The sequence below is a fragment of the Eutrigla gurnardus genome (genome assembly GCF_963514095.1).
Source record: "Eutrigla gurnardus genome assembly, chromosome: 4".
Classification (NCBI taxonomy): domain Eukaryota; kingdom Metazoa; phylum Chordata; class Actinopteri; order Perciformes; family Triglidae; genus Eutrigla; species Eutrigla gurnardus.
In genome coordinates, this window is record NC_139918.1 from 22,888,041 (window position 1) to 22,903,287 (window position 15,247).

At 40.1% G+C, this 15,247-nt stretch overlaps 2 protein-coding genes across 2 annotated transcripts; both read left to right on the top strand.

Moving 5' to 3' along the window:
- The first annotated feature begins 571 nt into the window (after positions 1 to 571).
- On the top strand, positions 572 to 5,734 carry LOC311012018 (COP9 signalosome complex subunit 9-like). Its single transcript, XM_084007281.1, has 3 exons — positions 572 to 781; positions 1,458 to 1,530; positions 5,124 to 5,734. Exons 1-3 carry the CDS (start codon positions 683 to 685, stop codon positions 5,159 to 5,161), a joined length of 210 nt encoding a protein of 69 aa, XP_083863407.1. The 5' UTR covers positions 572 to 682; the 3' UTR covers positions 5,162 to 5,734.
- Positions 5,735 to 9,703: 3,969 nt separating this feature from the next.
- Positions 9,704 to 14,597, top strand: and2 (actinodin2). Its single transcript, XM_084007644.1, has 5 exons — positions 9,704 to 9,791; positions 11,405 to 11,446; positions 12,442 to 12,596; positions 13,062 to 13,958; positions 14,190 to 14,597. The coding sequence occupies exons 1-5, from the start codon at positions 9,707 to 9,709 to the stop codon at positions 14,580 to 14,582; spliced, it is 1,572 nt and encodes a 523-aa protein (XP_083863770.1). The 5' UTR covers positions 9,704 to 9,706; the 3' UTR covers positions 14,583 to 14,597.
- Positions 14,598 to 15,247: the final 650 nt, after the last annotated feature.

Below are 15,247 nucleotides of genomic sequence, written 5' to 3' on the forward strand. Positions count from 1 at the left end.
GTGTAGTTCAGGATTTCCACACACACACACACACACACACACACACACACACACACACACACACACACACACACACACACACACACACACACACACACACTCTCTCTCACACACACACACACACACACACACACACACACACACACACACACACACACACACACACACACACACGACAAGTAGGTAAATAGAATGTGAACATATATGAAAAAGATGGATACAGGAGAGTGAATGGGAGTGGTCATATTAAAGTAAGAATGAAACAAACTGTATTAAAGGTTTGAAGTATGTCAAATATGAATTTCACATCTTGTAGGCATGTTGTTTTTTATATATATATATATATATATATATATATATATATATATATATATATATATATATATATATATATATATATATAAATATGTAGTTTGGCAGCATTTTCCAATAGTTCAAATGCCCCTTAGGAAAGCATAATAAATAAATAAAACACCACACACATTTAAATAAGCGTGTGTATTAAATTAACGACGACCATCTAAGTTTACCTGAAAAGTCGCTGCGGAACCTTTGTGTCTTCGCTCGACTTTCACGTCGGCTTTATTTTTACCCGGCAACGCACTAACTTGGCTGTGTGTAGCTTCTTTGGCTAATAATTTGATGCATATTTGGCGATAAGACCTCGTTGTTTTGTTCCTCGATGCCATTAAAGGATCAGTCAAACTCCACCGTCGCCATGAAACCAGCAGTGGATGAGATGTTCCCGGAGGGCGCGGGACCGTACGTGGATCTGGATGAGGTTTGTTAAACAACTAGCTGGCTAGCTCGTTAGCATGGTAGCTTAGTTAGCTGCTCATGTAAACAGTAAGCGTGTTAGTTAGTTAGCTGTAACAACTAACATTAGTTGTTCGTTATAACGCCTTCGTCATTTCCGTTTCTACGGCCAAGGTGCGTCAGAGTCAAGTGGCTGTTTGACTTTAACTGCCGAAAGTTACGGATAATAACTAAATAATAATAAAATAATAAGATAATATTAATAACGCTAATGTTAATATAACTTAAGCTTGTTGCCTTGGCAACTGTGTCATGTTATATGTTAACCAACCCAGACGATAGCACATATCACAGTATAAACACTTGTGTGAATCCATTGAGAACCACTTTGATTCGGAGTAAAAAAATCCTTTAATGTGTGTTTGTCCAATAAAGCTGATACGGCAGTATTTTGCAGTATCTTAGTTAATTTTATAAATGTACTTTTTTCAAATATTCAAAAGTATGAAAAATACATCCACAATAAACTCAACAAAATGTGACTGATAGCTTCCTTTTGGATTGACAAGCAGTTTGCAGGCTGGAATAAAAATAGCTCAAGGAAACAGCAAATGTATGTATTAGCAGTTTTAATTGACTGTTTTCTGGCTGTATTTCTGGTTGAATGTGTGGCTCTGAGCTGCGTGTTTGTTCTCTGGCAGGCTGGGGGAAGCACAGGACTGCTGATGGACCTGGCTGCCAATGAAAAGGCAGTACACTTAGACTTCTTCAATGGTAAACTCCTTCTTCCTTTACATGCAACTTGCCATTCCTTACTTTTTTCACAATGAAGACTGAGATTCTCGACAGCAAAAACAACACTATCAATCATTCAACCCTTCATAAAATATTGAGGAAATACTTATTTAATGTTGTTGCACTGACTCCATTTTATCTGACAGCATTGTATGAGCTGTGTATCTACTACTAAGTCCTTGTCAGATAATTAATACACCCACGCACTATGATTTGACATACTAATACAGACAAATGACGTGCAAAAATGTAATATACAGTAGTTCATAGCTAATTTGAATCACTTATCTAAGATTCAGTCACATTTTATCTAAGATTTTCAATTATTCAATATATTCTACATGAAATAACAGAATTATGAGCCAAGTGCCCAAAATATATTTTCACATCAATACTAAATAATGGGTAGACATAACACTTGGGTGGTCCCCAAAGATACATTTTTCTCTGAAATGCTGCAGACTGGGTGCGTGTCCAGCATTTCAACAACGCTTCGTCTGCCTGGAGATGACAAAGTTTATTACTCCAGTTATTGCCTTCATCTGGGAGGAGTTGGGGGCCAGGTAGTGCGGTTGGTGGTGCCACTGGTTATTTTATAGCACGATTGAATGTTGTAGATACTTGAAATGCTCTGTTCAGTTTTCCTTTTTCTGCCACTTTGGTACCTTCAAACTTTGGATTTTAGACTGCTGAGCATTGTATGCATTGGAGTCTGACATTTTTGTTTGGGTTACAAATTATTTTCAGGAAGTGAATGTTTTTAAGTAGGTATTTGATAAGATTTAGCAGAAGACAGGTGAGTCACATTCAGATACTCAGACCCTCAGATATGAACAAAAACTACAGAGATTAGTTAGTCAGTCAGTCAGTGGGTTAGTTAGTTAGTTAGTTAGTTAAATGTTGTTGGATTTTTGCAGCCATGTAGAGTTTTGACGAAATTCTCCCAGAATTTGAATCTAACGTGTCGATTTGACTCTAGCATGCAGCGTCGCTGTATCTCTGACCTTTGTATTAATTTTTTGAGTGGTGTCTTTATTAAAAGACAGAGCCTTGACACAGCTTTTGGTTGTACTGATCCTCTCACAGGTTATTACGAATAGATGTATTAATGCAAATTAATTTTGCTGCTCAGGTAATCTGAAGTGAATTGAGGAGGAGGAGTCAGTCATCTTCAAATGGGAAATAGTCAGTCAGGGCAGATTGAATCTGTTAGCATATGATGTTAATTCACTCCTGGGCGTCAGAGCGCTGCTGGTTCCACTGCAGGAAATCCCTTTACTGGCCCCAAAACATTCCTTGTACCCCCGGCCCCCCTTTTACTAACTGTGTTTTATAATGTAGTGTGATCTCTTGTCCCGAGGCGCAGCTACATCAAACGGCCATGACTTCTCGCCATATGCGACAGATTCCACGCAGACTTCTCAGCAGGAGCTGTGTAGATGTGCTTCGTATGAGGCTTATTTATGGTGGCAGGCTTTTTTTATTCCCTTCTGATAGAGATGTGTGCCACTTAACCATCTCCAAATGTGTAGAAAGCAGCTCCCATTCCCCTAGCCTGCATTTCTAAAGGCATTTTAAATATTCATTCTTTTAAACAATCAGTGGCTCAGTCCTTTCACAGTCCCAAAAGTGACAATTTGTGTTAATTTCCACTGAAATATTCAGGCAGCAGCAGTTGGAATAATAACTTAAATTTTTGAATGGTTCAGGTTTAGTCCTTGTGTTTTTAAAACATGAAGCTGCAGTATAATCAGACTGCTGCTGCAAGTAAAATTGATCTCTTTGGAAAATGATGTGTAGTATCAGGTGCATGCATGTTTAAAATCCAGTATGAATACTGGATTCCATGTATTTATACATTACAACTACTAAACTCCTTTTAACTTTTTAAATAGGGTGATGTGATATAACTGTTCAGTTATTCAGTTAATATGGGTTGACAAAATCAAAATGCTTGACAGTGATATTTTGGACAAAAAGGTACTTCCAACTTTGTGGCAACATTTTGGGATAATGTCCCCGTGCTCCTTTGGGCACTCACATATTCTGGCTAATAGCTTATGTGACTTTGAGAAGAAACCTTTTGTCCCAGGATTTCCAACATGGCAGAAGGAATTTTGTCACCTGAGCTTACCTGTCTTTCATTGTACATAATGCCTATTGTTTTTTTTTGTGAAGGCTTTATTTAACATGTTTTTCTGTCATGAGCTGACATGCTGTCTGATTTCTATGTTCTATGTATTTGACGACACCTTTTAAAACAGGAGTCTGTGCACAAGGAGGACCTGTGGATAATAAACCTATACTGCAACTATGAATTCTTGTGTTTAAGTCTGCACACAGTGTACTTTATGGAGACTGGCTGCAGACTGCACAAAATATAACACTATTTAAGGTTTACACAAAAGTACAAGGAAGATCACTCAAAGTTCACCCTTTTTCTTTTTACTGAAACTGAGATTAGTTGATCAATCTATTATTCCTGACAGAAAATGAATCAGCATTCTTTTTTCAACATAAAATGTTAAAAACACACATCGTGTTGTTGTCTTGTGGTCATGAATCAAATATTTTAGTGATACATTCAAGATAAGACATCACTTTAGTTGATTTGTGATGGTTCTGTTGATTTATGCTTCAGACTAAACAACTGGGGCAGAATAATTGAAAATGAAAATAATCATCGTTGGCAGGCTCCATTTCTATTTTACCAGGAAACCAGCCGGGGTAGCAACTTTTTATTGATTATTTTCATCGATGATTAGCTTGCTGATTATTTTCCCGAAGTTAAAATTGTGAAAAATATTAGTAATACTTTCCCAAATTACTCTGTTTACTGTCATATATATATTGAAGAAAATTCTCACATTTATGTAATCGTAACTAGCCAGCGTTTGGCGTTTTTGCTCGAATGATGAAAACGATGCATCAATTATCAAAATAGTCTCTTCTGTTGATCGACTCATCGTTGCACCTCTAGAAAACATAACAAAGAATGTGAGCCTAAAAAGTCAGTAGTAGTTGAAGTACTAATGCGAGTTTATTCTCCCTTAAATTGGATTGTAGTGGTAAAGGTACAGTGTGTAGGATTAAGTCGCATCCTGCTGTGAGATTGTAGATTGGAACCAAAGGAATGACACTGCTGACTCCCTGAAGATGACCTACGAAGTTCTCATTCTAAGTTAACGGAAACACAGACATTTTTAGTTTTAAGTGATACAACACTTTGTTCCATTTGTGCTGATCGATCCCCTGAAATCCTACACACTGGCCCTTTAACGAAGGCGACCCGGAGAAACAGAGGATGTGGCACACGTATTCCCATGCATGTTCATACACTTCTGCTGCCGACCTCTGACCTCACAAACTGTCAGACCCACAGGAAGCCCGCTCAGCAAGTGCATTCCCAGATCATTTTGCTTTTATCACCCTGCACCCCTCCAAGCCCCTCAACCTGTAATGCTTTATGAGAAAATGCCTTGCTTGCAGAGACATTTCAAAATACGGCGTTTCATTGTCTGGCTGTTATGTAACTTTATTTTAATAATTGTGTTTTTTTTTTGTTTACACAGATTTTGAGGATCTGTATGATGATGATGACATCCAGTGACCGAGACTTCAGAGTAATGATAGATGATATTCACTCCACTCCTGCCTTTTTTTGGGTGGAAAGCAAACCAACCATTTACTGTCTAATGACATACAATTTCTTTTCATAGTCCTAGTTTCAGGCTCTTTTAAAAAAAAAAAAAAAAAACATCCTTAAAAAGTTGTTACCGACTCCAGATGTTGTGAAATTCTTAAGATCCCAAGGATTCTTTCATACGTGGTGTGTTAAAATTATGAGCCTGTATGGCGTTCATGTCTTCGACGGTTTCTAACCTGGATTGCAGGTTTGGGTGTGCTGGAGAACACCTGTTAGGAGCATAATTATACATGTGATGGGCAGAGGTTCCATGTGCTGTCGCCCTCAAACATGCTGTAGATGATATATGATAATTGATGGTCTGCTAAAACGTTGTTAATTATTTGTATGACAGTGTGTGATAGTCACATACCGTGTGTTTGGTTTTATATCTGGACTGTGTTCTGTTGTGTCATGAATTTGCACATATTTGTGCATCAGTTATGCATCCCCACTTGTATTTTTGTTGTCAAAAATCAATAAATAGCATTTTGTATATCCGAAGCTGCAAGTGTGTGTTCTTTTCATTAACAATGAATTGTACAAAGTTGGGGCAGAGTTATGAATTTATTAATATCTCCTGTCACCTATCATGAATATCCAGATTTATCATGTTCCATATAAACTCACTCAATGATTTCAAGGACATTTTTTATAATAAAAAACAGAAACAATGTTTTATTGAAATGTGTCCATTACAGTGGAATACATTCATATCTGTTAGTTGAGAAAACAATCTCACTACAAAGTCCTTTTAGAGGCTCATTACATGATCTTCATCAGCAGGTTGTAGATATTGATGTTCAAACTTGTGTTAAATAGCACTTAAAGAACCACTATAAAATCAACCTTAAACTATTTAAATTTGGAGTCCTTAAAGTGCTCATTGATGGAAAGTATAGCTGAAACCATTCATTGATTGATAGGTTGACTGACAAATCGATTAATCTTTTGTATTTTTTTCACACAAAAACCCAAAGATGACTTTGTTCTAAATATTTGCTGCTTATATCTGCGTCATGTGACCAGAAACATCTTTATGTTGTTTGGAGACATAAACACATTAATGGATAATGAAAACTATTCTTAGTTTTTCTATATCTTTCCCACCTTTTTCAACCTTTACCAAGTTGATAATTGATAAGGTCATTTAGAAGTTTATTGACCTGTCCCACTATCTTAAATCCAAAAACTTGATGATGTATTGCAGTTTATTCCAGGAATATGAAGTGCGGAACCAAAAAGTAAATGAGGAACCTCGAGGATCCGCCGGTTCTTAGAGTGACTGTCATCAACTCCAGTACTGCAGCAATTAAAATAAGATCTGCTAACATATATTTAAATAAAATATTTGTGTTTTTTGGAAAGCAAAACTGTCACTGCTGCAGCTGCTGCAGCTCTCCACCTATAGTTCACATCAGCAGTCAAAAAGTAAGACTGCTTCAAAAAAAGTTGAATAAAGAATATGAGAGAGACTTACAGTTTCTGCAATGCAGCATAAAGCAAATTTCATCCTCAGTTTGTCAGTAAGATATGGATTTTAATAATTTCGAAACCTATGTGTGTATTGCATGGAAGGATTTCTTAATAACGGTAGCCTGCCAATGGGAATACTGATCTGAAAGTAAATAAGGTTTCTAGTTTGGGCATATTGAGGTTTTATTACTAGATATAAGAGGCTTCTGAAGAGCAGTTCAGCGAATCAGCAAAACAAAGATCTGTGCTGTCAGCAAAGACATTTCCAACAGTTATGCACCACACAATGGTGAAAATTCTCACAATGCTCAATTGTGCATTTACACACAAAGAACTATTTCATGTAAGCTGAACCACTTTCAGGCTAAAGGATCAGAACACGTTAACAAAAGTGTCCGTAATAGCAGGAAATAATCGACTTTATTCAAAATGTTTTAGAAAGTCATGATTAGCCTTTCCAGACACGACGCGATATAACTTTCAATACGCAAAGGAACAAAAATGATACTCTCTGCAAAAAGAAATGCCAATTGTGGAGCGCTATTTATTACAAATCCCAAATTCTGTGTGTGCAGGACAATGAAGAGATTAGACAGGATTAGTTTATTATTTCTATAATTTAGAGTGTACGGTCACGCTGGCGACTCTGTGAGGCTGTAATGTTCATCATATTCACCATCTTACTTTAGCATGTTGGCATGCTAATTTGCTAATCGGCACTCGGCAAAAAGTACAGCTCAGACTTATATGAACAATATGGCGACACAATGGGCACATTTTCTGCTCTTCTGACAGTCAAATTAATATTTGTGAACATTCACTCGAAGCTTTAGTCTGGAATTGCATTGAAACAGTGGTGTATTGTATAATCTGGGTCTGGGATGTTATATATGAGATTTATTTGATTTCAGCACTGATCAGAAAATGAAACACAACATGCTTCCATGTGTCTTTCTTTCTCCATCGGAAATACCAAGTATGCCTCATAGTTGTTGAAAAGTCAAATTTTTCTGCTTAAATATTTCTTCGTCTTCTAATTTAACAATGTTTACATTATTATTGTTATTACATGATCCTTTGCTGATGTATTTGTATGTGACATGTAATTTGAACCACAACTAAAGCAATTTGACAGGCAGCGTTTTTCACACTTTAGTGGCTTTTAGCTCAACTTTCTATTCTATTCCATTCTATTCTATTCTACTCTATGCACGGAAATAAACTTCTGCTTTAAGTTGTAGAAGACAACCCTTTGTTGCCTTCTGACAGCCAGTTCCTGAAATGAAGAAATTGCAGGCACCCTACCTGAGGCCGATATAGGGGACAAACTGTACGACAGTTGAAAACGAGTAATTTGGGACTAAGTGGAAAAAGATGTTTGAGGCAGAATTTTGATTCAGTTTTTCAGAAACAATAGGAATCAAAATATATGCTAATATCGTAAACCGAAGCTGCTGCGTATGCACAGGCCTTCTGTATATTCTACTCAGGCTACGTGGCACAATCCAAGCATGAGGAGCCAAACAAAGTGTAGTGTTGGCATGTTGATCGTAACGGCTCTGCACGTCTGCAGCTTCATTAGTGGCCTACCTCTCCAGCTTCCTCCATGTAGGCAAATAAAAAACATGCATGTGCAAGAAAAAAAAACAAGTACTGGTTTTCTCACTGACACTATTTTTTAAAGCATGAAGTTATCTTTTTTTATATTGAGGTCCATCGGTACACTTTTAATGCATGTTTCTTTCTTACAGCAGCTGCAGCTGTGGAATAAAAACAGGCTGAGTAGAGGAGGCTATTATTGTTATTTACTGCCTTATTATTTAAAGCCAGATTCTGTGTTGTATACCCTTTTTTTTTCTTGTGCGCCATCAGGTCTACCTCTTGCTCTCCTGTTTCCACTGAACATTTTATCAGCACCACCTCGATAGCCTAGGGCACTCCTTCATAAATCTGCTCCTATGCAGCAGAGGCCTCAAATTGCATGGTTTTAACAGCTTATAGTTTTTTTTTATGTTTGTGCCCACAGAGCTGTTCATGTATACATTTCAAATTTCAAAATCAACTAGTGACTTAGATGCAACGTCACCTTGCATGTTGACCCCCGAATTCCAAACCTATGAGGAAAGAAAGACAGCGCTAAATGGCACCTTGTTAATGTTTCTCCACGGAAAGCGGTGGTGGTGCTGCTCACCTCTGCTAATTACAGGACCCCTATTGGTTGTTCGGATGGCAGGGCGAGAGCCAATCGTGGAGCGCCTACCAGCATGCCAGAGCCGCACGACATGCCTTTTTGTTTTTAATGATCAAGGGGCCTCCTTTAAAATGTTTCCCTGCCTGTCTGTCCCATAGGTAAAAGGGTTGAGACCGCTCAGACAACCACAGTGACAGGGAGCCCCCGCCCCCTCAAGAAGCTTCATCCAGAGAGCCGCCGGATCCAGAGGTGATCACAGGAGGCCCGAACTTCAGCACCTTTGCAGGTAAGGACTGGTGTGGTTGCTGCATGTTGCTAAAAGTTGATATATTTGCAGTTCGTTGAGCCAAAGCCTTCAACTCCAACTTCATTATGTTTGGATGAAAAGTGAGAAAGTCTAAGAAATGTGTAGGTTTGAAACTAAAGAAGATAATCTTTTTAACGCAGCAGACAGAAGAACATTTCAAGCTTTTGGCTGTTTGATTGTTCCGTTCAGTCGCATTAACTACATTACTAGAGTCAGATTTTTCTCAGTAATCCCTGAAAGAAAGCTCTATTACAGCATGTCCCCAATCCTCTCTATTGTCTGGGCATCAGCCATTTACATACAAGCTCTCTCTGTCTTCCCAGTGCATTGTCTTCCATTTCCATATCTAACAGTTTGCTGAAGAAACAACGGGACGAAGGAGTCTAGTCAAATTGTAATATTACGTTATAAAGCCAGCTGTTCATACTTCATTAAGCTTTCTCAAACATGTCATTATCAGTGAATATTGTTTCTGTCTTTTAACCTCAGGAAGCACATGAAAAACAAAATGGCACGTGTTGGACGACCATCACTTTCCCTGATCCACACAGGATTCCTGTTAGCCATGGTTTTACTACCAGGTGAGACTTGATTTACACATTTTAACTGATTCGAAATGTATCTATGACGTCATCTGATATTTCACTTGAAGATATAGTTGTTAGACAGATGCAAACGTATTCTAATGTAATGTGCACTTGTAACGCATTGGACTGGGTGATTCAACTGAAGATACCGAGGTCTTCTGGGGGAATTTAACAACCTGTGAAGGAGTTCACATTCTACAAACTCTAGTTCTGAAATAGTTTTAAGGCAGAACATTAAATAGAAAATTACCATGACGTTTACAATTACCTGCAACCTCTTTTCACTGTTTATGCTTTTCAGTACCAAATCCTGATATTTCCTTCTGAGATTGTTTCATTTGAAGGGTTTTTGGAGGCCTGAGGAGGTCAAAGTTCTCAGTATTCCACAATTTTTTTTTTTTTTGTGTAACAGAAATCAGATTTATTTTCTTTTTACCCCTTGTAATCATCTTCCTGCCTTTGGACATGCATTAGTTGAATATGTTTGTGTTTTTGGCAGAATGTAACCAAGTATTAGCAAGCTTATAGAAGTACGACATTGAAGCACTTTGCTTCCATACTATGTGACTTGCTGCTAGATTAGGAAATATTGTACTTTTTACATTCATCTAAAAGATATAGTTATAAGTTACTCTGCTAATTGATATTTTATATGGAAAACATATGAGTTAATAAAATATGACACATTGCATATAAACTACATAACATTATACAGTATATTGTAGATAAGATGAGCTCCGCTTTGACTCAAATCCTGCTTTCACATCGGGAACATTATATAATCATTAAATATTAAATAAAAATATAACAATTAAATGGGTTGGTTGTCTGCATAACAAATACTTTTACCTTTGATCCTTTAAGTACATAATGCAGTATATTTAAACCACCACTTAAGTAAAGGACCTGAGAACTTGTTCCTCATTTTGGGCTCATGACCTCAGTGTTGTTAATATCCTGTCTACATCCCAGAGCACTGGCATATTAATCTCTGGCACAGAATTATAGAGACACGTTACCTTCATCTCTTTAAAACTAATATAATGTGCCATGCTGATGTGCAAAGCAGCCTGTAAATCATTCCAGAGTCGTAAAAAGACATGTATCCCTTCTCCTCTGGGAGATTTTCCACATTAATAAATTAGAAGGACCACAAATTTCCACCACAAGCAGCTGACTTGACTTGTTTTCTCATACTCTAATAAACTTCTAAATAACCCCCCCACATATGTCTGTACACAGAAATGTCCCCTCCCTCCCACCTTCCACTTTCACAGTGTATTGGTAATTGGTTTGCGTGAGGGCCCACTCTTTGTAGTTTTACAGGGTAACTTTAAGGAGGCCCCCAGTAGTCGCAGGAGCTCCACCGTCCTGGCTCCAAGCCAAGCACGCATGGGGGGGTGGGGGTCTGCAGGAGGAGGAGGAGGATTGGGTGTTTAATCTGCGGGATGCTGCCTCTGCCAGGGCGCCAGAGCCCCAGAGCCTGCAGTGTTCACCCAAGGGCTTATTAGCAGGTCAGCGTTTTCACCGATGTTGAGAGAAAGCTCAACATCTGGTCCTAGTCAGCTAGCGGCCCCGCTAATGTGACTGCTGCTTGTGTTTTACAGAGTTCCTGGGGGCCATTCCAGTGCAGCAGCACAGGGAGGATGGTAAGGACCTGTGATGTGGCATGTGGGACACGTGGGCTGTTCAGTCAAGGGGTCAGGCTTTAAAAGGAGGAGTGGACTTTAAATCTTAAATCAGTGACAGTTAACGAGGATCATTCAACTCATCATTCAACAGTCAATTTTCATGGAAAAATATATACTATACTGAATATTTTTGGGTTAAGTATTGCTGTTCATATAAAGAAAACATTATGAAGAAGTTTTGCCCTTTGGGATTCTGTAATGGGCATTTCTACTATTAATTTTAATCTGATATTTAACAGTGATTAACGAGCCTAATTAATCCCATCAGGCATATTCAGGGGATGAATTGATTAATACTCGCTAGACGCAGTTCTAATCCAGTCAAATAACTCTGCCAGAAGTACATTTGTGACTGTTATGTTAAGCTTTTGTTGGCAGTATCTCACAGAAGAGAGAGAGAGAGAGAGAGAGAGAGAGAGAGAGGATGCAGTCTGTGATGTTGTCGTATTGATTGGCTAAATTGTTCCTGCGGAGAAAGAAAATAGCACCGAACAATGTGATGTAGTCCATCCTTTTAAATGAAATATCAGGGTAGATCTTGTACACATGACCCACAAACAACACTCTCCCGGTTCCTTGCTTCGAAAACACACATTTACAACTAAACACAAACAAACAAGCTGCTAAATGACTGAAGGAGGATGAAAAGATCAATACCACTCACACACACGATCTTGGTGGTATTGATCTTCTCATCTACCTCTCAGAAAGAAAGCAAATAGACACATGTTGTTAAAATGCTGAACTATTCCTGTAAATATTGACTTTTTATGCTATAATGCATATAAATACAAATATGTAACATAACTAAGACTCTTATCGAAATAGTGAAAATAGTGGAAGGTCTTTGTGACTCTGAGGACATAAAAGTAACTGAATATATCATGTGTAAATTCTGGCTCCAGCACCCTTTTACTTTAGTCCTCTCCCTCCCTCCCTCCCTCCCCCCTCAGAGCTTGCAGTGTCTGATGTTGTGAACGCCGAGGACCTGAAGACGCTGGTTCGCAACAGAAGGAACGTCCCCGTCTTAGCTGTGCCCCAGTTCAAACGCGTGCCAGACTTCTGGGGATGGTACAAGTACTTCATGGACAGCCAGAACCAGGAGGGAGTGAGTGGAGTTTGTTTCACATTAATTATTCAGTTTCTCCCAGCGAGGATTACGAAACAGAGCCTGTTTTTCCTTACAAACAGTTTGCATTTTAACACGTTTTTTTTCCCTTGTTATTTTTTTTTTTAGAGAGATTTACTCAGCTCTTTATACCAAAAAACACATATTTAAACACCTTTTGACAATGACAATACGAAAGCATTAATATAGTGTTACCATTTTAATAGGCTAAATTACTCACTGCAATGTTCCAGCATGTCTTTTTATTCCCAGTGGAAACTCAGTTCAAGAGTGTGAGCTGAAAAGACACATTCCTCCTCAGAGGATTTGTGTTAAAGTGCTCCTCCATCAAAGACCTCTTATGAATGTTATTTTTAATTAAGTTTCACTCTCTGTGACATGGAAATCACATTGAATTAAAGCGCATTCATTCATTTTGTTCCCTTTCTCCCCTGAATATTTCAGGTTGAGGATCTGGATCGTCTGTACATGGCCTACTTGCAGAACAAGCACAGGTCAGAGGAGGGCCCAACGTTCAACCACTACCTCAAGCACCTCAGTGAAATCTACAAATCTTGTGCCGATTCCGATGATCCGGAATGCATCTCCGAGTCCACCAGCAAGCCAAAGGCTGCGGTGGTGATGCCCGCCCCCATCAAGTCTGCTGCCGTCAGGATGTGCAACCCTTATCTCGACCCCTACTGCCTGTTCCCCCTCGTCCCCAAGGCTGCCGCCGTGGAGCCTGAGCCAGCACCGGCCAAGGTGCCAGCCCCCATCTTAACCCCGATGCTGCCCATGCCCATGAAGAGCCCCACCGGCTTCTACTACTACGCCCCCGTCCTGGAGCCTTTCCTGAGCGCCCCTCAGAAGTCTGAGCTGCTGAGGATCTGCAACTCTGAAGATGTGGAGTGTCTGCAGTATCACCTGAGGGCAGCTTACGGCTACCGCGCAGCCCCTGGCCCAGCCCCATCCTACGCCGCCCTCAAATGTGACCCCAAAGACCCCTACTGCATGCCCCCCCTTGTCCACAAAGCCCCCACTGGCTTCTACCACATGCTGTACCCCAGCTGTGACCCAGCAGTGGATCCTCTGTGCGTGTCGACCTCCACCGGTCCTGCTCCCCTTGCTGCAGAGGGCGCCCCCAAAGAGCAACACTGCAACCCTCTCTTTGACGCTGGCTGCAACCCCCTGACCGCCACCAAACTGTCCGGCCTCACCAAGCCCGTGCTGGAGTACGCCTCCAAGGGCGCGCCCGCGGCTCCGGCTGCCCCCCTGGCCTGCGACCCTCGCTCCGACCCGTTCTGCATCCTGGCAGCCGCCGCTGCCCTGCGCAGGCCCGCTCCGCAGATGCCCGAGCACCAGGTCTGAATTTGAAGTCCTGCTACTAGGAAAAGTTAAAATGTTTTGACTAATCTAGTGTAGGCTAAACCTTGCTTGTTGAATGATTCTTTTAAACGTCTCTTCTTTTTTCATTTGGTTTATTAAATGATGTAGTGAAATTCTATGGGTGTTGCATAATGCTTTCGTTTGCTCTCTGTGATCTGCTTTGCATCTGTTTTTGAACCCAAAAACACAAATCAATCAATCAACCAGGTCCGCTCCCAGCTGGGCGTCCGTGGCAAGACCAAGGAGGGCCACGACTGCTATGTGCACTATGACAAAGACTGCACCCCGGTGAAGTCTGGCTCTGAGGCCAAGGCCGACATCAAGGCTCCAGCAAAGCCCTCCTGCCATCCATACGACCCCAACTGTGGCAAGTTCTCTTCACCTTCCGGCGTTGTGGCCCCAAAGCCCGGCAAGGATGGCATAATCCTGCCCGACCCCGACTGTGACCCCGAGTACGACTACAACTGCCGCCTGCGTCGCGCCGAGCCCGCCGCCGCTGAGGAGAAGGCCGCCGACGAACCTGCCGACGAGCCCGCCAAGGATGCCGCCACCCCACGCTTTGAAGATTTCCTCAGGGGCGTCATGAGCCAGCACAAGTAGAAGTAACAGATCCAACATCTGTAGTCCCTAATCCTGATGGACTCCATGGACCACCATCTCAATATCATCAAGTCCATGCAAAACGACAAAATCAATCACAAAATAATGCAGCTTTTAAATAATGAATCTGATTTTCCCAGAAAATCTGAAGGTGCCTTGATTTTGGTCTGTTTTTTTTTTATGAAAGGGGAACAATTCCACAGGGCCAAGCCACATAGAACATGTGAAACTTGTGTATTAAATACTCCATGTACGTGTGTTTGTAGAAAAGAGTTGTCTGTATAGATGTGTGATAGATTAGGGTTTGAATTTGTGTTAGTGGGCAAGAATTCCTCTCTGTTGTACATTCTCTGTTTCCATTTGAGTTACCCTATTTAATGTTGTTTTTCTGTAACTCCAATCCTCATAATGCTTCATCTGTTTAGTTGTTATGACGTTCTAAATAATAATTAAAAAAACGTATTTGAAAAAAAAAACCAAAACTCCTGAATTTTCTTTCGAGAGGTTAAATGCAGAGGTCACAGATGGATGAAAATAAAAGCATCAAACCTCATGATGAAAGCAGCAACACACCATTACCAGCTGGCACCAGTTTATGTTCCACCATCAAAAACATAGTGAATCGTTGCCACATCTGCGTATTTGACATTCACGCATAAATAAAA